The 23,538-nt window shown below is 43.5% G+C and overlaps 2 protein-coding genes across 2 annotated transcripts; one reads left to right on the top strand and one right to left on the bottom strand.

Moving 5' to 3' along the window:
- Positions 1 to 608: 608 nt before the first annotated feature.
- LOC115359430 (dysbindin-like) lies at positions 609 to 14,785 on the bottom strand. Its single transcript, XM_030051926.1, has 4 exons — positions 14,532 to 14,785; positions 2,563 to 2,715; positions 2,312 to 2,455; positions 609 to 1,713 (listed from the first exon to the last, which is right to left on the bottom strand). Exons 1-4 carry the CDS (start codon positions 14,560 to 14,562, stop codon positions 1,454 to 1,456), a joined length of 588 nt encoding a protein of 195 aa, XP_029907786.1. The 5' UTR covers positions 14,563 to 14,785; the 3' UTR covers positions 609 to 1,453.
- A 3,260-nt stretch (positions 14,786 to 18,045) lies between these two features.
- Positions 18,046 to 23,538, top strand: LOC115358800 (uncharacterized). Its single transcript, XM_030050818.1, has 3 exons — positions 18,046 to 18,160; positions 20,111 to 21,356; positions 21,871 to 23,538. The coding sequence occupies exons 2-3, from the start codon at positions 20,250 to 20,252 to the stop codon at positions 22,183 to 22,185; spliced, it is 1,422 nt and encodes a 473-aa protein (XP_029906678.1). The 5' UTR covers positions 18,046 to 18,160; positions 20,111 to 20,249; the 3' UTR covers positions 22,186 to 23,538.

Here is a 23,538-nt window from a genome sequence, read left to right as displayed (position 1 = left end):
TAAATCCAGCTCTGTGTGTTCATGTGTTGCCTGACATACATATGAGCGAAGAAAGAAAAGACCCTCCTCTTTTGTTCTTTACACACCTACGTACATAAGCATAATCATAGGTTGGGCATGTGTGGATGTGTGTGTGCATGTACATATATGTGTTAGTGTGTCTTTCAGCAACAGCTTGTCTCTATAACATTCAGCAAATTATGTCTCATGGTTTTTTATATGGATTGAATGGAGCTGAGCTGCATTCCTGGTTGATGTGGTCAGGTTTTGAGGTTGATCACATTTTGTGGTCACAGCATGACTTGTTATTGTCATTTTTTGTTGCATGATAGTTACTGAGTATCATTAAAATGTGAAAAAATTCTGAGTTTTACAAGGAGATACTATGCATCTCATTCTCTAACCTGATTATTGTGATTCATGATGCGTCATTTGAACACAATGTGCTAAACTGAAGGTCCTGGATGGGCTGTCCTACAGCTTTCCCTGAGCATTTTATTTAACTGTTGTCTAAGAGAGCTAATAGTATTTGCCCACAAACAACAACCCACCTTGAAAATAACTAGGGTTTCTTAATTTTTTTTCTATTCATAGGAAAAGGAGTGGAACACGTTTTTCTCTTTCTTTATTGTTAAAACAAACAAACCATGTTAGAAATGTTTGCTGATATTAAACACAGAAAAGTGAGAAACTGCATCTGCAGGACCATGTGTTGTTTTCAAAGCCAGGAGGTGTAACCATAGGATATCTTTGAATTACCATATTTACTAAAGGTCATACTTAATTCCCTGCCCAATTTTCACTCCAGTAATTTTTTTACTTTGCGTGTTACTGTGAAGGAAAAAGTAATGCCTGCCCACTTTGCTCCAAGCCACAAATTTTATTAGAGTCAGGCAAGCAAAATTTTACCTGGCGAAGATCCAGTTTGGTTTGAAACATTGTGTGGCTTGGAGCAAAGAGTGCAGGTTTTTTTCCTTCACTGACACAGCTTTTGATAGCCTTGCACCTACTGCATGAAATGTGTGTATAATTGCTCCCTCACCACTTTTCATGTTAATACCATACAAAATTCAGTAAATTATAATGCTGCAACGGTTACAGCTCCTGTAATGCAGGAAACAGGGACACAGACCATGTCCTCTAAAACATGCCAAAAACAAGAACAGAAACAGGTAAGATTTCTCTTTATGTACATTTCAGTGTCCCCACCTTGAAAACACACAGAGACGCGAGTCTGCAAGTCATAATTCAAAGGAAAGGTCAAGAGAGGTGACAGTGACAAGAACCAGTATGTGGAAGACATTGGTGTTTGCGAGGCCACTTTCTGCAGATCGCATCCCAAAGTCCACTCTTCTCCCCCTGCCTTGGTGTTGCTACTGTGCTGGCGTTGAAGATCTTGGGGGTCAGAGTTGCGGGGTGGAGGGTGTTGGTGGTGGTAGGAGAGGTGTTCCTCTTATGATGATGATAAAGACTGACTTTTCACCTTCTCTCTCCCCGGGGGCGTGGCTCTCCGCAGGACTGTGTTGCTGTGTGTTTCCTCGTCATCTGACTGGACAACAGGAGTGTCTCCTCCATTATCGTTGGTGCTCTGGCTGTGGGAGGAGGAGTTTGAGGAAGTGGAGGACATGCGAGACTTGGTGTCCAGACCCTCAAGGACATGTCGAAAAAGTCCATTGCTGATGACTTCCTCCTTGTTGTTGTTGTTTCCTTGCACTATGAGTTAAAGAAAAACATCATTAGAGAAGTCAACTATCTATCAACTTCCTTTCATTACTCCTTTTACTTCTTAACTCTTTGAGTGAGAATTCAAGAAAATGCAAAAGATATTTTCCCAAGTACTCCGCGTGCAATCAATCCATCCAGATAGTTTCTGTGTGATTTGGTGAGTTTTACAGTTTGTTGTGACCTACATCCTGTGGAATAACATGGTCAAAATGTGTCTAACCACACCGACAAGCAGAAATTACAGGCAGACAGATACAGTTTGCAGGGTTCTTTGACATGAAATACAACACTTTGTCCTCAAGGGCTCTGGATTATCCTGAATATCCATGCCATTGTTTTTGCAAAAAGATATTGCTGTTTAGTTTTTCACATGTAAATTTTTGAGGGTTTGAGCTCCACAAAACAATCCCCATCCAGCCACCATTGTACCAGGGTGCCAGGAGACAGTGATGATAATGGCAAACTAGAAACCCTGCCAAATCATACAGAAACTGGCTGGATTGACTGCATAATGGGTGAGAGCTAACTTTTTTTTTTCTCGGATGGATTATTCCTTTGACTGGTGTCCTCCTTCCCTTTTCCCTACCTGGCAGTGGGGAAGGCAGCACCCCCTCTTCTCCCCCAGAGTTGAAGAAGACATCCAAAGCCTCCTGGTCAGAGATGTCTATCAGTTCCATCTGGTCCAACATGTCCACGTTCACCTCCATGGACGAGATGCTGCCAATCGGAGCTGCCGGGAGAAATTATGAAGGAACCTAAATATGTGTGTTTGTACTTATTTGTGTTTCTGTGTGTACTTGTGCATGGGTTCGGGCAAATTCTACCATTCAAACTCACGTCTCTTGTAATCTCTGATAGTGAGGTGTGCTGAGGAGAGGTAGACATCCACGTCATGCTGGAAGACCTCCTCGAAGAAGCGCTGCCTCTCTTTCAGTTTGAGCTGCTGCCCCGCGTCCACATCTGAAGCCCGCTGGCTGTGCTCTGTCTCCGCTGGGGAATCACAGCAGCAGGACATGAAGTTAACTACCAGCTTGTGTGGTGTGTTGCACAGACACAGACATGCAGGGGTGAAAACTTTGTAGCCAGAAGGGGGAGGCATTGAGCTGTGATCAGAAGAGTGAGAGCAATCAGGAGTTGGTTCATCCCTCACAAATCTGATTTTCAGCTGGTAGAAGTGCGCTGCTGGATTTCGGCATTTGACATGTCAGTGACGCTTAAATTAATGAGCATTACTGCATCATCACTAACACAAGATATTGTCGCTATGATGATTTATGTCAACAAATGGTTATATCTGTTTGCTCAGATCCACTGAACCTCCAGGAGCACTTGCTGTTTCTGATGCAGCACATAAATGACTCCCGCAGTCTCATTTGTCTGTCAGGATGCTGATGAAAACAAACTGTCCAAACATCCACACTGCCCTGGCCTGTACTTTACTAAATCACTGCAGATCTACAGAATGCTTTGTGAAGGTGGGTGGTCAATTCTCTTACTAAGTTAATCTTGTTTAAGATACCAGCAATCCCATTTTCCACCTCATCAGCACCATTGTAATAAAGCAGAGTGCATGTCCCATGTGAGGGGTGGGTGTGGTGGAGTGTGGCTGCTGGGATGGATGGGAAGGGAAAAGCTGGCCTTGGTGAACTGACACACTGTAAATATCAGAGACTATGGTTACCATTGAGAGGGAGACAGTACTTGAAATGAGACTGAGAGTGTTTTCAAGGAGGCGCCATCTAGTCTCTTGGCAGCAACCACTGTCTGTGAATATTATGGACAGACAAACAGAAAGAAGGATCTGAGGTAACTTACGACTAACAATCCCACCAGGACCCATGCCTCAAGAACTTCCAGTGCCATTTACAATACTGTAAATTACTGTGTTTCAATAAGCTTCTGGAATTACACACGGTAATTCCTGAGATTCCTTTTTTAACCATCTTAGTTCACCTCTTATAATACATATCGTAAATTTATTTGTAGTCAGAAACAAACCATTTGCGTAGAATTCAAGTGACGTCTAAATGTTGAATGGCTGGACTGGCTTTGTTTAATCCAGTTTATCTGTCTTCCAAATATGAAGATGAACTAACAAAGCCTTTAATCACGGTTCTACCAAAGGGCATTCCCACTTTGTTTCTCCCTCTACCTAAAATCCATATATTGAATAATCTTCAGACGAGAGTCTGAGTTTCAAGGCATAATTAGAAGCCGTGAGCTGAGACTGAACTAATTGGATGAGGCTTTCAAGCCAGGTCTAAATTGGGAATAATGTAAAGATTATCTGATCTGGTTTGTGAGGCCTGGTTACCTTTGCAGCAGCTCTATAAACAGACCAGCGAGTGAAGGAGAACAGCCAAATGCTCAGCTCAGGATGTTTACAGTACCACTGAAGGAAAATCTCTGGGATTCCAGGGATGCACCGCTCCCCTCCTTAGAGCAAAACCTTGCTCTGACAGTGGTGCACACTCAAAAAGGAAAATTTGATAATGCCATTAGCTACAGCTATAACTTTACAGTAATCCAGATAAAACTGCTGCTGCTATAAATCCAAAATGTGTGGAGGTGGCCCGAGAGCAGCAACAGGTTGCCTTCTCGAGAGTGCTTTGTCAGCCCCGGTCCCCCCCGTGAGTCTTGCCCAGGCACATGTCAGTGGTGACTACAGGACACACGAGTGTCACAGTGGCTCTGCTCTGCCCTGATTTGACAGCTTGCCTCCTGGGCACTGTGATGTAGCCACGGCTCTGGGATCAGATAGGCAGACAGCTATGGAGGGGAGAGCTAAACCCCTGGGTCTGACTGACTGACAGCACCTGTGGGCATACAATACACAGGCATGGATGGAAACACATCACTACCATCCAAAACAAATCTCTCACACACAGGCGTTCAAAAGCAAAGTGACAGCAAAAAGTGAGGAGCTAAAAATATCTGCCATGACACAGAGATCATAGTGTGGCCTGCCTGATTCAAGTTAATATTAGCTGAAGAGGGCATCACTGTGCTTTAGGCTTTCACTCTCATTAAGGCTTACATACTTCAATACATTAATTACATTTTGTATGAATTCATAATTGGGCACACTGTCACTGGTCATTAGACTCTCAGTATACCCGGTCAAACACTGCAAAGCCCCACTTCAAGAGACCCCGGTGTGTCATCAGCAGGACAAAAAAAAAAAAAAAAAAAAAAAAAAAAAAAGCAGAACTGCGGACTGAACAACTGGTTTTGGCATTTTTTTCTTCCACTGAGGAAATGAAATCGTGTGGGAAAACTGTTATTTGAAATGCTCCGGCCTGTCAAACAAAATCAGATCCCACTCTGAACCTTGACTGCTCCTTCCAGTGTTTTTCATCTTCATGTATTTTCTTGATCATATTGACATCAGCATTATTTCTACTTTGCTCCAAAGGAAGCAGAAGACATTGACAAAGATTATGACGCAGCATGTCCTGTCCTGTCCTGTCCTGTCCTGTCCTGTCCTGTCCTGTCCTGTCCTGTCCTATCCTGTCCTGTGCATCTCCTCTCTCCTCTATCCTCTCCTCTCCTGTCCTTCCTCTTCATCGCCATAGCAATCAAACAAACACTCCTCAACTCTCAAAGATCTTTTCTTTTTTCTTTTCTTTTTTTTAATTGTCATTTCCAGCTTGTCTTTTCTAAAAGGTTAAGTCATTTCCAGCGCTGCTCTTTACATAACCTGAAGGGAAGAGGACGAGGGTGTCATCAATGTGTCCCCTGTAGGAACTGTGATGGGAGTGATGAGGCTCGGATTATGCAATGAGGTAGGCTGACTGAGTACATTAGCGGATTAGTGGTGCTTATTTGTCAGCTCTATGGGCATGAGAGTGATTACAAAGTCGCAGTCTTTTGTCAATACACTGTGTGGCAGTCCTCACTCAAAGGGCTGTATCTGTGTGCCTGGAGCTGCCACTGGTGGCATTTTGTATGTGTGTGTGTGTGTGTGTGTGTGTGTGTGTGTGTGCAGTGCTTTCCTCTCCTTACACTCTTACACAATCAGAAATGCCATTGTCTGTAGACTCATAGGGAAGCAAAGGGAGCCTCGCTGACAAAGGGATCTGTCAGTAGCAATTTGGAGCTGGCCGGTTTGAAATGTGTGTTCAGATGCAGGCCGTCCCTTGTTTTTTATGAAGGTATCACAACATGTTAGAGGTCTCTGTGGTCAGACCCTGGACTCCTGTCACCAGCCAGGACACTGTGGTAGACAAAACACAAGATCTGTATTGGATGAATGACCCTCTTTCCCTTTCCCTTTAAAGGAGAGCGGCCAGGAGTAAAATGTCATGCTTGTGCTTCGACAGTCTCAAGCAAAACCATATGTTTCATAACAGCACAGCCTCAATCATATGTCTGCTTGCTCATTCCATTTTGTAGCCCTTATGAATCGTGTTTTTCCACACAACTGAACACACTGATCAATTGCCGCATCGACTGCTGCTGCTTACAGCTCCGGAACGGTATAGAGCTAAAGGTAAGCTAAAGATGCATATCCTCAAATTGATTTTGCTACCCTAGCCAGTTCTTTTACCATCGAATACCTTGATCAATAAGGCTTCCCTAAGTCGCAGATGACCCCAGCGACCTCTGATTAGTGCAACCGGTCACAAGGGAACATAATTGGTCACAAAAAAAAGCAGGGTCACTGTGTCCGGCACTGATGAGATCACATTTGCGGTCAGTCATATCCCCACCCTGGCCCTAACCCTCATACCACAAGACATCCAATGTGCCTGCCAGCAGTCTGCACAGAGTGGCCATTCAGGGGGGAGGGACAGGAGGGAGGCCTGGGAGAAGATGGGATAAACAAGATGGAGGGGCATTGTCTGACACTCTGCGAGCTTGACCCGAGATTCTCTATTAAATGTTTTAATTGCTCTTTTTTCATGCTGTTCCCTTTCTCTTTCTCACACTTAACCTTCCTTTCTTTCTTTTTTTCTTTTCTGGCTTTCTTTCTTTCTTTCCTTCTTTCTTCCCTCCCTCCTTCCTCCCTTCCTTCCTCTGAGTGCTCTGGGACTTGGGGAAGGGGGTCGTAGGGCTCAGAACCAGCTGGACATGCAGAATGACTGGAACAGACAGAAAAATAGAGAGACAGACAGAGAGGGCCGGACGTGTCTATGTGCCACTCTGCCTCCCCACATAAAGACAAACCCAGATCCTCCGCTCTGGGGGTAGAAACAGAAAGAGCCCATTCAGAGCCAGACAAAAGCGGGGATGTAAGGGAGCGGGACTGGCCTGCACTCCTTAGACATGATGCCAGTGACAGGAAATCATTTCAGATGGGTGGAGGAGGGTGCATTCACCTAAATGCACCTTTTTATTTGGGAAATAGAGCTTAACCACCTTTCAAACCAATGTAACCCTTTGTAAATGTCCATGTTTTTGGATTGTTTATAGTTATTTGTGCTATTTTTTTTTTTTTTTTTTTAATTTTGCAAGGCTGTTATTGTTGTTATTGAGAATGTGGCATCATAAATTGTAGATAAAAGAAAATTTTCAATATATTTTGATATCTCTGTGTGGGTGTCTTTTGTTTGTTTTGTTTGTTTGTTTGTTTGTTTTTCAAAATTGGCATAGTTTTTCTAGTACACCAGGCCTTAGTACACCCACCCTGCAGTACTGGATGGAGGGTTTTGTGGTGCAAAACCATGATAGAATTACATTTTTGCTGCCAGTAGGCACTTTTGACAGCCTGTTTTATTTTGTTTGTTACAGCTACATAAAAATGGTGTCATTATGAGTCTTCGTGAAAAGACTGAGGCACAGTTGCCTGCAGATATAGCACATCATTCTCACACGATGACACAGTGAAACACACAGAGCCCTACTGTCCTCAATGTGCGTGCTCAGAAGTGCCCTTTTTGCTAACCAGACCACATTTTCAAGTGTCTGATGCATAAAATGTACACAATCAGCTACATTTCTGAAGCAATTTAATTTGAATGTGTGCTGGTGTTTGCAGAAGTGTTATAACATGGTTATGCACTGCATGTCGTGCAGTAATTGCTTCTCTGTGGCTCTTTTCATTGTCACATTGGCAAGGACAGTGGCTCGAAATCATTGCTGACAATTGGTTTTGGAGGCACTGAGAGTTCATACACTGGTAGAGCCAAGACATTGATCTGGGGGCCATACGAAAAGGATACAGGGGCTGGATGTACCCCACAGGCTGCCATTAGGCCATCGCTGTGCTAAGTGAAAAAGTGAGTTTGGACTCAGATGCCCCTGTGACAGGAAGAGCAGAGGCCAGGAGAGACATAATACATTTGGGAACACAGCAGAGAAGATTGCCTCACCAGATGATCCTGTTGTTTTTAGATTTGTTAGTTGGCTGTCCAGTTCTGGGTAACCTCCTTTAATAAACAGTATTTAAACAGAAAGCCCAGCGGGAACCATCATTTCCTCCTCAGCTTTGATTGTAGACTAGTTTGCCAGACCCTCCTTTTGAGGGACTCTGTGTAACCACACCAATGCTGTTTCTGAGAAGCGGTTTCCTTATACAAATGGATGAGGTAATCCCAGTTTAAATTGCTCTGGTGGTGAAGACTGCCTGTACATCCTGCCATATTTTGCCTTTTATTAGTTTTTGGTTTGCCTTTTATTAAGTTTAACTAATAGAGTCGAGATGAAACACCAGGGACCACAGTGACAGTCGAACTAATTCAAAATTATCCAGCTGATGTGTAATATTATTAGCTACTGTCCCTACCCAACCACAGTCACCACACGCATACACACCCTCTTAATTTGATTTGATGCAGTTCAGTTCAATTCAGATCAGTTTGATTCAGTTAGGTTCATTTTGAATAGATATGCTTCCTTTCCATTTCCCTCCATTCAACCCAGTTCAATTCACTCTGTTCAGTATGTTTAATTAGTTTACTGCCACTTCAACAATGCATCAGTAAATGACACAGTATAATAAATAACAGTATAATAAAGAAAAATAAATAGCGAGATGCAACATAATAAACAAGTCTAAAACCCAGACCTTCAGCACACCTCTCTCTCTCTCTCTCTCTCTCTCTCTCTCTCTCTGTCTGTCTCTCTCTCTCCCTCTGTCTACCTCTCACATGGTCTCTGTGTGATACTGAGTATGACAGGCATGGATCTCCTGCTGGCACTGAACCAGCCAGCACCACTAAGATGAACCTGAAACACTGACGTAACACTGTTTGGGCTGAAGGGAGGCGACCAGACTGCCTGCCCTTTCCATCCAGACGCTTCGGTGGGTCAGAGGAGAGAGATTTTGTTTCACATGGACCGGCTCCCAGCTGCAACAGAGGGAGAGGGAAGGTGGTGCAGCCAAAGAGAGAGAAAGATAGAGGCTGAAAACACAGATAAGGGTGGAGGAGAGAAGGTTGTGAAGTTGAAAAGGCAGAGGAGGAGGGGGAAAGCAAAGCTAAGTGAAGATGAAGGAGACAGGTTGAAAAAATGGAGAGATGGAGAGCCTAGAGAGACAGGAATCCGCTAATTAGCAAAGGAGGATGTGTTGCTGTTTTAACTGAGTGTCTCTTCCGCGCCTTGCAGCAAAACATAACCCAACAGCAGCAAGTTCAAATGGCCTACAGCCGGCCACCAGCAGATTAGGAGAGCTGTGATAAAACTGATGGCGCTGCAGAGGTCACAGTGGTCTAATGGCATCTTTCAAAAGTGTAAACCAATAGACCAATCAGTTAGGAGGGCAGAAAGGCTGTTTTACGTGATGGGAGGGGTGTGATTGCTCAAAAATGTGATGCTTTTCATAGTTTTTTGTTCACTTTCCATGGTGTCACCACTGAAGATGCACTGTTTCCCAGAATGAAATAGTAATAGGATTTTGGTATAAAAAAAAAAATAAACAAATAAAATAGATAAATTAAATAAATATATAAATATAAATGCTTTTGAATGTATTATTAAATAGGTGTATACCTTTACAGTAATTCAATAGTGCAATACTCCTGTGTATATATAGTGCATATAGGTATAGTTTTTGCATATTCTCAATTTCTGATTTCTCTATGTGATTTGTAATTTTATTGTAGGATTACACATGGTACATACATTTTTTTTTTTTTTTTTTTTTTTTTTTTTACAAAATTCTAAGGCATTTATTTTTTCTTATTTTCCTCTTCTAGTTCTGGTTCTTGTAATTTCACTTCTGCTTATATGTTTTTTTTTTTCTCCTGAGAATCTGAGCAACTGCAACTGACCCAGTTTCCCCTCAGGGATCAATAAAGTATTTCTGATGATGATTTCTGATTCTGCTACTCTTGCATGGAAAATTTGCAAACAAGCGGGGAAAGTTATTTTTCATTTTATGACTTTAAGCCATGCAGCCCTTCATTATATCCCAGTCAGCTAACATTTCGTTGTGTGTCGACACACTTGCCACACAACAGAGTGTTGCACCCAGACGCTGTTTCTACGGCTCAGCCCTCACAAGGACAGGCAGAAGGTTTAATATGTCAGTGTAAACCAAGTGGAACAGACAGGTGCCCCATCTTGTAAAATGGATAACAATATCTTTGGACACTATGCTGTTACTCTGTCTCACACTTTTATTTTAGGTTTCTGTCAGTCTCCTGTTTTGTCCTCTGCACTGGGCTCAAACTGCAAAAGGAGGGAATTATTTATGGCAAGTGTTGATGTGTTGTGTGTGTGTGTGTGTGTGTGTGTGTGTGTGTGTGTGTGTGTGTGTGTGTGTGTGTGTGTGTGTGTGTGTGTTAGTGTATGATTGTTGGTGGTTGTGTGAGTGTGTTTGTCAGTGTCAGTATCTCTGTGTGTTAATGCACAGTGTGTGAATGCATGTGTGTGTGTTTTCATATGTGTAGATCCGCCTGTTTTCACCAGGCACCATCATCACGTACCGTACTCTGTTACGCACAATAATGACATCATTATTAACCCTCTCCTGACCACCATCACCGCCACCACCCCCCTCCCCCCGCAACCCCAGCCTGGATTAAACCCAGATTGACAATAGGACTGTTTGTAGGTCAGTGTCCCGTCCCAGTGCCCTCTATAAAGCCCACAGGCAGACTGCCATGAGTTCTGCTCAACACAACAACACAACAGTGTTTGAGTTTTTACATTTACCGCTCACAGAATGACTTGGCGATGATGTCGAGTAAGACTAAACTCTCCTAAAAGCATTACAACAAGCCTGTAATGATGACTCCATGGGCAAAAAACAGCAGTGACAAGAAAGGAACATGCAAAAACACCTCTGTTCCTTTGAGGTTTTCATTATCAGGCAGGCCAGTAGCCTCATATCAAAGTGCAAGCTACAAAAATCAGAGAAAAGCAAAGACAGTGTTTTCTTTCAGGCAAGTATTTCTTAGTTTGTCACTTTGTAAAAGAAACTTGTAAAAAAAAAAAGTGTTTCCTGGAGTGAATTTTAGAAAAGGGCAAGAATTCAGCCGAGAAACTCCTTTCACATTTTTATCTAATGATGGAATTCATAATCTTAATCATATTATAAAACCAGAGAAGGTTGACTGAGCACACACTCTCATCTTCACTGGCGCTTCCCTGCTTCACACCAGCTCTACCAAGAGCAGTTGGCGATTTTAAGCGCCTTGGACAAGAACACCTCCACAACAAGAGAGGGAAGCCATTTCTAGTTCACTTTCCCCACCAACACATGAGCCCCTTGCTGAAAACACTCCCTGCTGCTCCTCGAGCGGCTCGACTGCCCTTCCCCATTTTTGTGAGGGAGGATCAACGCTATTTTTCAGTTCAGCCGGGAGAACCACTGGAATGTTTGGTCAAACTCAACGCAATACCTCTGGCAATACACTTCTTTTTGCTGAGTTTAAGGCAGGGTGGGTGGCGGATACAAGCAACCAAGACTAGAACTACATTTCTGTCATTTTGCCGTGTCACTGGTGCTATAACTTGCCGAATTATACTAAAAGGTTTAATTGTTACACAGGGATGAGTATTGTAAAAGTGATGAATTTATTTTTGATTAATTAAACCATACTACATCTTAACTCTATCTTGATCCAGCCTGTGGTGTAACTGATTCTCTAGTGACAAATCTCACCGTGGTCTTGAGTTCATTACTTATCTTGGTTGTAACACTTTGTTCACAAGCCTTTATTCCCTGCAGTGAGCAAACGCCCCGCTGCTAAAAAGCCCCTATTCACCACATGCCTTCCTAAGGCTTGAGGCCATGTTCTTTTTTTGGCATTCATCATTTTTTACAAAGCTATATTTACAAAGCATGGAATAAGCGTCCTCCGAGTGACATCAGCGCCTCTGCGGAGGAATCGCAAGTCATTAACTGACAAATCGAGCGAATTTGTGCGACACTGTTTACACTTTTGGGATACGTGTGTACATGATAAATTGGCCCTGTTGTTCTGCGTAGGGTCCCTTGGCAGCCGGCCCATGCCTGGAGGCGTAGCTCTGCCTATACATAGAATATTCTGCTGAACGGTGAGGCGATAGATTTGTTAGGGAGCTAATGAGAGGAGCTGGTCTGTGTCCCGAGGGTATGCAGAGCTTAGAAGGCCGGACAAGGAAGGAATAGATGGGAACTTCATTCTGGCAGTCAGTCAAGGCTGTTGAGTATAATCACACACAAGTTCACACACACAAACAATTAACTTAAAACACTCACATGCAACGGGACATTACTTACAATACAAATAATATGTGTATTTGCACCAAATGAGCTTTTCCCACATCGACTGAGTGGTGTGGGAAAAGCATCAACAGTGATTGTTGTAAAAGCAGGACATTGATTATGCAACTGGCCTTGTAATTTTTTTTTTTTTTTTTTTTTTTTTTTATGATGGGCATATCTTAACTTTGCTTCATCCTTGTTCCTGGGTGACTGTGATGCTTCAGCTTCAGTCTATTAGCAGGGAATGCCCCTTCTTTTGTTGAGAAGAGAAAACATCAAAGGTGTCTTTTTTCTGACCACAAGCACAAAGAAAATTACACTCAAAATAAGAATTAAGGCTTCTGCCTCGGATATGAAATTAAAGAGATTTTAATGTGCCGTTAAATAACTCCTTAAACTCACCTTAAAACTAAAAACTAAAACTTCTGTCCCTTTAAGGCCAATCCAAGGAAATTTGGTTTCATTTGTGCACCATCAGGGTGAGGCGACAAAACTCAAGCTCCCGCAGGCAGCCACTAGTAGCAAGCAGATACCAGAGATACATATGTTGCCCTCAGAGGGTGATGAATTAAAGATACAGGCTGTACATGATATGGATTTCCCCGCTAATTTACTCGTTAAAGAGAATCTACCTCCCCAGTCTTATCTGGGTCACGTCCAAGGGGACTGAGCTAAGAATACATGGAGAATACAAAGACCTCCTTCACCTCCCAAGTTCCTGCCTGCCATCCAACTCCATAACACGCTGACAACAGCTGGCCAATCCCTCACTCCACAGCGCACCAACGTGCCACTCTCTGGCACATGGTTCCCACACAATCAAGACGTGACCGGCTGGGCCGCGGAGGCACGGATGCCGGGGCAGAGCAACAGATGGGAGACGTCTTCTCTCGAGTCACAGCCTGATCCTGTTTAGCCTCACAAAATCACACACTGATCTCACCGGGACTAATTCAATTTCCAGTGTGTGTGTCCTATCTGGGTTGGTGTGTCTCTAGGACAGTCTGCAGACCCCGCTGCAGTCAATCTGGATCAGTGAGATCTCCAGGCCCAATCCCATTAGGAATAAGAGATCTTTGTCTGGAGCTCAGAGGTGGCCCCAATCCAGGCCTGTGTGTGTGTGTGTGTGTGTGTGTGTGTGTGGATGTGTGTGGGCATGCGACCCCGTGTTTGCTCATTAGTGTGTGTGAATGTGTGAATGTGCGTCTGTGTGTGAGTGTGACCCATTCATTTGGTATTAGTGAACATTACTCATATGATGATTCAACATTCCTGTCTGATTTTGGCTGGCACATCACTTCCACGGGTCGGCATCACTTCAGGCAGCATCAACAGCGGCAGCTATTTAACACATTGGCTGAATATTCAGTGCTGTCAAACCAGGTTGCACACTCTGTCTCTTCCCCACACAGACACACCAGCAGTGATGTAATGGCAAATTAAATGGTAAACTATGAGCTCCGGTCAGTCCATTATGAGGCAAACAACCACCAGTATAGACAAAATCCTATAGATGTGTCACAGCATCCATTTGTCTGCTTTTTCCTCCATAAAAGTCTATATTCTCACATAATGGACATCAGTTTTACACCATTTACTATGATATTGACTGTAGATTTCATTATTTTATAAAGATTTATGTCAGCCTAAAAAGTTGTGTGTCTGTGGTGTGCAGGGATGCACACCACAGACACACATGTACAAAGCAGACATACACACTGCATATTTTAATCTTTCTCTCTTTCTCCCACACACACACACACACACACACACACGCACGCACGCACGCACGCACGCACGCACGCACGCACGCACGCACGCACGCACGCACGCACGCACACACACACACACACACACACACACACACACACACACACACATACACACATACACACAATATGATTGTGGCTTTGGCTGATATTTCTCTATGCATGCACTTTACTTCTTACACCCAAATATGGAGAGGAAGTTTCTCTTCACTAACTTCCTGTGGAACATTTAGGGCTGAAAGTAGTGTGAATAAAGTTAACCAGTGCACACACACGACTTTGGGTGCATTTCAAATTTTTTTTTTTTTTTTTTTTTGGAAAAACTAAAAGAGGAGTGTCTCTGTAAGCATTTTTAAAGTTATAAAGCAACAGGAATAAAGATGAGTTTGAGTGCTACTCACATGGCAGGCATTTGGCTGCTGAGGAGCTCATGTTGCTGGAGTGTCAGAGGAGACACAAAGCTTCACACAAACCCTGAAGAAAGAGGTGATCAGTGCCTGATGGCCGGTCAGCCCTCTGGAAGTTCAGCAGAGAGGCTGGGATCCACCACAGATCATCTCCCACCACCTCTTGGTCTGGCTGCTCCAAACTGATTGATGCTGACAGCCACACTGCACTCTTCCCCTCCTTCCCGGCTTCCCTCAGTGGACTCTCTGGCTACTGAGCCACTTGGATGAGGCGAGAACAAGTTTAGGGCTTTGTGGAGCGTACCAACTGACCGGTGACGGGGAGGAGGGGAGGAGCAGAGCGGAGTGTGGGTGAGGAAGGGACTGAGAAAAGGGAAGGGAGGATTTTATGTAACTGAGTGGAAAATACCAAAGAAAGACAGACACATGCCGTTGTTATTTCTGTCTCCCATGCACCATGTCTCTCTCTCTCTCTCTCTCTCTCTCTCTCTCTCTCTCTCTCCCACCCTCCCTCCCTTTTATTGCAGACTCAACTACCTCTCTTGTGTTTCACCTTCAGGGTCAACTGATGTTCAAAATGGCAACATGACAAGATACAGGATATCCCAGCCATTATTGGAAGAGCATTGATGTTATTGAGCAAATCTTGTTTCCCCCAGGTTTTCTCTCCATAGAGCACATACCGTTCCTCACGGAAATAAGATGCATTTAGACACTTAATGTATAATTCAAGTAATGGCATTCCCTCATTCTATATTTTATCAGGACAGCCAGGTAGCACATCCCAGGACAGTACAGTGTGTGGCTAATCATTTTTGAATGATAACAAGGACTTTCCCTTTGCATCAAAGGTTTCTCCTGGGCACACAGTAGCATACGAACGCTGAATGCAAAGTCCATGAACCATGAAGTCTATTTTAAGAGACGAAATGGCGTTGTGAAATCTTATTATATAAAGGCTTCAAGTTCGAATCGACGGGTTAATGTATAGTTAAAAGCAGAACTTCATACAATATGGTTATAGTATGCAACTGCACATATTCTGTATATTACCTGTTGAAGAAAATCAAATTATTGCTAGTCTTGGCAACACCCAGGATAACAATAGAAATAAGTCCCGGGCTTTATTATTTTATCACTGACAAAGTCTTATTCACTTTATTGTGCCGTAAATGTTAGTAAGTCCAAGCTGTCAAACTAAATTAAACTACACATTATAGAAATTTTCTTCTTGTATTTAAAAAAAAAAAAACAGTTGGGAATGGAAATTTAAAGTAAACATTACAGCTCTACCCCAACCAAACCAACACCAAACCAAATAATCTCTCCTCAGTCCAACCAGCTGTCAAAAATCGACAAATTTCTTTGTATTTTTTCTCGAACACCACAGCAATGTATTTGGACTTTAAAGTTACTGTTTCTGATAAAATTGAGTCATATGTGCTTACAAAGCAAATTTCAGATGGTGAGTAGAAATGGATTAAATGCACTGCACTAATGTGGTGATAGTGACTGGAAAACTGCTGGCAGGCAAGGCATTAATACCCGTGTGGCTGACACCATCTAGTGGTGCAATGACGTCACTTCTATCTCCCCAGTAGCTACACTTGCTGATTGCACAATATTTGCATTCAGAGGCTTCAAAAAGCAGCATTACGTCATTGCACTTTATGAAAACCACATAAGCGTTGTAGGGAGGCTTTTGAAAAGTTCACAGCCTGCTTCAGGTTCCAGCATGTATTTTCAAAGGTGCAAGCAAGAAAAGATGGTAGCTAATGCAAGGTAAGGGAAGAGAAAAAAAAACAAATGAAACAGTGACAGTGATTGAAATTCTGTTTAAAAAAAAAAAAAAAAAAAAAAAAGTTTGTTATTTCTGCACATTTTTTTTTCTTTTTCAAACAAACATCACCTTTTCCATTTTCGGTCTTTCAAACCACCCCAGATGCATCCACCTCCGCAAGTATCTATTTGTTGTTGTTGTTTCTGTTCAATAATCAGCTGACATTATGAAACATTATGTCCTGAGGTCCATCAACAGATAAACAGCCGAGCAGAACAAACAGACAGCCACGCTCCTGTGTTTGCGTGCGTAAAAACCATGGAAACTTTCATGTCAAAAACTCACACTTGGCAGCTGTGCCAAGCTGCAGACTGAAACTGCTAACCACAGGCTGCAAACGTAAACTAAAGGCAGTTTGGAAGTGGTGGGAGTGACTGATGATGTCTATCAATAAACACACTCTTTGTAAATGTCACGGGTTATGGTGGTGTAAGTGTGCTAGTTGCAGCACAGACTGTTACGCGACGTCTTCCCATGCCTTGACCTCTCTCAGTGTGTTTTTGTGTGTCTGTGAGAGAGAGAGAGTGAGAGAGAGAGAGAAGGAGAGAGAGAGAGGAGAGAGAGCGTGTGTGGGCAGAGGAAACATATGACTCAAAGTGAGAAGTCCTCTTCACCTCTATCTAAATTGTGCGTGGGTTCTCTCATGACTGGGGGTTCACCTGCTGAGGCCCTGCAAAATCAATAGTTGAGACCCAGGATGCTCTGCTGCCGAGCCAGCCATGAAGCAAAACCAAGATCTCTTTCTTATATTTTGAATTGAGATGAAATTAGGCGGCGAGCAAGCGGTGAAAAGTAAGAAAAAAAAAACATTTTGAAAGCAAAGGGAGTGGGGAGTGGGTGAAGGGAAATCTTTTATATTGTCTGCACAACTGTAAAAGGCCTTCTTTTTCTGCCGATGATTGGCTTCACCACTTAATGTTGACCTTTGAACACTTCAATCAAAAGCAATTACTCGGGCTCATTTTAAAGCATTCATTTTGTGTGGCATCTGGCTCATTCAGGGTGAATCATCTATCATCCAAGGTGATGATCAGTGCTAGAGAGGCAGGAAGTGAGAAACAACTGTAAGAATTAACACCAAGCGAGGCCTATCTGGACAGAATGTTGATATGCTGTGAATGTGAGGTTTCTGGTTTGCAGTTTCCTCCTATTTTTTTTTTTTTTTCTTTTCTCAAGGAGGTTTACTTTTTATGTGTTTCCAGACTTGTCCAAAGCAATGGATTCCCGCCCTCACTACAGCCGGGCAAAACGCCAAAGCCATCAGGCAGTCATACGCCTACTATCAGCTGAGGAGTTGCACAGCAGTCTCATTTCTAATTATATACCCAGCAAGAGAGAGCTAGGACGAGAGCATGTGGAATATGGAGAGAGGAAGAAGAGGGTGATTACAAGTGGAAGAGAGGGCGAGAGTGCCGCGCAGAGAGTGGCACTCAGCAGCACACACAGAGTGAACGAGATCAGGTGTGAGAGACTAAGAGAGAAAAAGGAAGAGAGGGAGAAAGAGAGAGAGAGAGAGAGAGAGAGAGAGAGAGAGAGAGAGAGACATCAAATCTGTCTGAGGTAGGTTAAGAGGATTGACTGAGTAGAGTGGGAGTGTAAAATGTAAAAGCGAGTAGGAGGGAAGAGAGAGAGACAGAGAGAGGAGAAGAGAAGAGAAAGGAGGAGAGTGTGTCTGACAGACAGTCTGTTGAGCTTGTCTGGATGCTCCCATTCACTCTCCTCTGTTCTGCCATCTGCACTGCTGAGGACCCTGCAGCCTGGAGGGAGGACACAAGGCGGACAGGTGTGTGGAGCTATGATATTGGCCTGATGTCTTTGTTGTGTGACCATAGATGAATGCACAGCATATCTGGGTGTCTGGATGTCTGGATGGATGGGTAGATGGATGGATGAATGGATAGATGGATAAGTGGATAGATAGGCGGATGGATGGAGGAACATGTAATTCGGCTATGCAAAAAAATGTGCTTACATACATGAAGCTAACACTACATCTGCTCAGGCTGAATTTACATTTCTGAGTGCATCTGCTAATATAAATACAAATAATGCATTTTTTATTAATCATTTCTCATAATCACTTGCTATTTCTTCAATGAATGACTGCTAACAAACGGATAACATACACCTGTCTGTGCAGGAATTTATATGGTGATAGGTACAAGGCTTTTAGTCTGCCTAAAGGTGAAAAAGCCAGTTGCCATACTCACATTAATGCAAGTCTGAATGCATGTCTGAAGAGCACTTTGCATAGTCTGGGAGATTCAGTGTCAGAGGTTAAGTTTTATGGTAGCACAAAAAAAAAAAACCCTATAGACAGAAACATCAGGTTGAATATGAGCACTGTTGTCGCCGGTGATATGCAAAGAGTCTTTTAAATATCGCGATTGCACCGCAAACACAGCAAACAGCATTGTGTACACACTTAATTTCCATAGATTGATGGCACGTAGTGAATTGATCCCCTCATAAGGTCATTCAGCTTGAGTGCACGGCTCATTATCGCTGAGCCCTTGACCTGTCTGCATACCTGTCTGTGTCATCGCACCTCTTCTGTCTAACTTCTATGTCAGGCAAGTGTCAGAACCTATATGTAAATTAATTTACATTCACCATTTACACATCAGGGTTTTATTGCACAGGCATGCACACACACACATACACACACAATTGGGCAACAGCTCGTATCAGAGACATGCCTGTCAGGGTGAGTGAAAGAGCTCCATTCAGTGGCGGTGCTCAGTACGTTGGTATGATGATGACATAATACCAGGCATTGAGATGAGCTTTGCATTGACAGGCTGTTAAAGTCCGGCACTGCTCTCACCTCCCTGCATCTGTTTGTCTAAATAATGAGTCTGCACTGTCTGGGGAGGTTTGAATAGGTAAGTAGCTGCTTTTAGTAAGTGTGTGAATTTGCGTATGTGGCCACAGGATAGTTATAATTACATCCTTTCACTGAACATGCTCAGCCTCACCGCATGTTGAATGACAGACTCTCAGAAGCTTGGGTTCCTGGAGATCCATGAGAATCATGTTTGTTTGCGTGTTTTAACATCTTCCACTTATTTTGTCACAAAATATAGAAATACATGCCTTTTCAGTTGTTTTCGCTGAAATTCTTACTATTTTTAAACATGAAAATTTGATTGGAAAATGATGTCGATGTCATGGGACTGGAATGTGGCTAGACAATCTGACCCTGTAAGTTTACATTTGCCGTTGCCTTCACTATGCTCACTATTTCTCCATCAGCGACACTGTAATATACTTTTGTTACCATAGTAACTTTTTCTAAAGGGGAGACGGTAGATGTCCATCAAAAGTGTGAGCCCCTCAATACAGCAACTGGTGATTGGAAAGCTTTCATTTGGAGGCGATGGTGAAGTTATTGTTAAGATGTCAAGGGCATATGTTCTGCCTGTGATCTCATCAGGTGGCAGATTCAGAGGGGAGGGAAAAGTTCTGTCATTTACTGAGTAGATGTTAGAGAGAAAGTGACAGATAGACACAAACATGGAGAGAGAAAGAGAGAGAGGGGGGAGAATAAGTTGCTTGAGCTAGTCTGGATGCTCAAGTTAATTCTGTTCTGTCTTGCCGTCTGCCTCTGCTTTGGTGGGAACAGAGCAAACACAAGGTGAAGAGGCTGCATACAAGAGAAAAAAAGTTTTTGAAATTTTGAGTTGTTCTCTTGAAACACAGTGCACCACATATTTCATTTCTTACTTTTCAGATCGTGACGCCCTTTCGGCTCGACTGTCCACAATGCTTGGCAAGAGATTAATGGAATCTGTGTCATGTGACCAAAACCCCTCCTTGGCTCCAGAAGGAGGGTGTGAAGTGCCAGTGTGAGTGACAGGTAGAGTGAGCCAATGAGCACCGCACCGAACTCGGCCCCGGGCCCGGACAGGGACAGTCTCCCATTCAAGAAGAGGGACCCGAAGGTGGACTCGCCACAGCAACCCTCTGATGCTGCAACGTTCAAGGCGCCTTACCCTTACAAAAGCCACAATGGGCTGAAGACAACACACACGGGTCCTTTCCAGCCTATTCCCCGAAGGGCACCTGCACTCTACCAGCCCTGGGTCCAGATGTACACACCCACCAAGGCGAAAACTCACATCGTCTCCCCGTTCAAGGAGCACCCCGGCTGGGCAGAATGGAGAGAATTTGGCTCCCTTCACCCTGGATGGGACCTCCAGCACTTTCACCACCAGAGTCACTTCTCTGGACACCGCAGGCACCCAGGCCTCCATCCCGGCCAGCTACACCACCCATCCAATTTCAGACCCATCTCCATTGTCACGGAGGGTTTTCCCGGGATGGGAGGAGGATACAGCTGGGAGGCACTAACTTTAAGGGAGGACAGTTTGAGCACTGAGAGGCAGACCAATGGCAGGAATAAGGGACCCTATATGAAGAGAATAGACAGAAAGATGGAACATCCTCTTAGATCCATAAAGGCAAATCCCTCTTCCTTGGGCACATGCCTACCTCCCACTCCCATGGAGAACCTTACGCCGCAAGATGAGTTGATGTACAAATATCAGACCGCAAGAGCTGTCAGACATTCATTTTCTGTGCCCTCATCACATTCCTCTGGGAAGAACTTCAACGACAAGTACACATCCATGAGAGTTAAAGAGGGCACAGCAGGATCTCCTGTTCTCTGCTCCTCTCTGCAGACGTCTGCTTCCTCCTCCTCCTCTTCCTCCTCCGCCTCCCCCTCCTCCTCTTCCTCCTCTTCTCCTGATCGCTTCCCCTGGCTGCTCCCTCACTTTGTGGCAGGCTCTCTAATTGAGCTCAAAGACGGGCGACTGAGAAGGGTGGAGGACCTGCAGACAGAGGATTTCCTACTCAGCTCGCTTGCCTGTCCAGACCTCCGCCTGAGCTGCTGCACAGTGCAGAGCATCTCGCCCTCGGCTTCCTCCTCCTCCCTCTCACGCCTCCTCATCCTGATCCATGACCAGCACTCCCAGGTGAAACAAAAGAGAGCAACTGAGACGGAAAATATTGCTATGTTATACACTATTTACAGCAGATCATTCACAAATCATTCAATGGTGTATTTAAAACCCTAGTAGTACTGCATTCTTGTCACATAAGAAAACCAATATGTTTTATAGGGCTGTTTAAATACTATGTATACATCCATATGGACACTTGCATACAGGAAATATATTTATTTAGGAATAGACCCAGACTTAACTGAATTCTGATGCCAAAAATAATAAAACACCTCAGGTTTGGTAAAATGTTGATTTAAAAATAAAACTTTTTGATTATTTTTCACATCTGCTATTTTGTGATCACAGCTCTTAAATTGGAAAGGCAAAAAAAATTTTTTTTAAGTGTGATCGTTTCCAAGAAGTCCTGACAGTTTTGTCTCATTTGACATGAATACAGCCACAGAAAACACTGGAACAACACCGCCACCTAATGGACAAATGTATAAATTGCATTTCTCTACCTAACTGCATTTCCCTCCTGCAGGAGTTAGTGGATGTGTATGTGGAGTATCCATTCTTTGTACGCGGGCGAGGCTGGTCGTCCTGTTGCCCACAGAGAACTGCTCGTCTGTGTGGCCTGCAGTGCCGCCAACTCACTGTAGGGGACATCTGCCTGGCTCTCACCCCCGCATCACCCCCCCAGCCTCCACCAGGAGCTACCCTGAAGCCCAAAACAGCACCCAGCCTCCCTGCAGCACCAGAGGGTCCATCAGGGGGGCGGAAGAAGAAGGCAGATCCGGTCCGGAGGCGACACTGGTCAGCCCCTGAGCTCAGAGGTTCAGGCACTAATTATGTGTAGTGGTACGGGTTACAATTTCATGGACTGCGAGTGAGCCAAGCTCTTCTAAGCTCTGCTAAAGTTGACTTCTATTTGCTGTATTTCTACCTCGTAAATCCTATCTGTATCTGTGCTTGACCCTCTCTTTCTTCCGTGTGATTTGCATCAAAGGAATTACAGCTGAAGAGGGACGATAGGCATTGACTCTCAGGATGACCTAGAGATAAATCTACATTTGCACAGATTTGATTGTCCAAGTTAGTCAGGTGATCACAGACTGACTGTGTTTGTAAATAAGGACATCATGTGTGAAAATAATCCTTTTCTGAAACCACAGAACACAGTGTATTGTATTCCAATTATCGTGATCCTGGTGGAAGTCCATCATTATGACAGATCTCAGGCACTTCGATAAATATTTGTGCCAGATTGGAGAATCAAGGCATAAATCTATGATGCAATGGAGAGAAACCGTTGAGCTGCTCTTCAAACGGTAAATTTGAGACTAATCTCGTCGGCTCAAAGAATATTTGTTGGAGCTTTTTACCCTCAAAGTAAACTTTCATAGTACTAGCAAGCAGTTCTGACAAAATCAGTTCATGTTCTTTGAAAAACACACACAACACCCACTCAGCTCTTTCAGTACTGATAGTATCACTGAACAATTTGCTGTCTTTTCTGCCTTGTTTTACGTGGCACTTGCTCATGTTTACCAGTGATGGATTTCATTCCAAATACTGTACTTCAGTCAGGACAGCTAACATATAGGAAACATATTTATTGAATCATGAGGTATGACAATGGGTTTGACTTTGGCAGACTGGATTTGCTTTTATATTAGCTGGTGCACACACATTTGGTTTCATAGATCGCTGGTGCATAAACATAGCATTTTGCGGGGATAAAAGCAATCCCCCCTGGAACATAAAAACAGATCTAAGCAGGTGGAGACGGGTTAGCGATGCTGTAACGTGCAAGAAGCAGCAGCAGGGCAGCTAGACAAGCAAACTGTCAAGGTAAGCTGATGTGTTTTTTATTTATTATAAGGTTTTGAATTTAGGGAGTGAGATGATGATTGATTCGCTATGAAAAGCGCAAAAGTCAAGAACTAATCAGCTGACGGTACTGGAGAGAGATTCCTGACTGAACCGGCTCTGCTCATAAGTCTATCTCTTTAGGGTAAAATATTTCATTACATAAATTTCCAACTTCCATCTAACAAGCTTTTTTTTTTTTTTTTTCATAAGCAATAGCCACCCAATTCAACCGTTTTGAAAAGTTTTAATTTAACGGCAGAAACCTTAACCTGGCTGACCTGTCCAAGGTCTGTTCTGCAATTTGACAGTGGATAATCGCATTAACAATCAATAGCTA

This window comes from Myripristis murdjan, chromosome 5 (assembly GCF_902150065.1).
Source record: "Myripristis murdjan chromosome 5, fMyrMur1.1, whole genome shotgun sequence".
NCBI lineage: Eukaryota > Metazoa > Chordata > Actinopteri > Holocentriformes > Holocentridae > Myripristis > Myripristis murdjan.
This window is presented reverse-complemented; position numbering and strand designations above follow the sequence as displayed.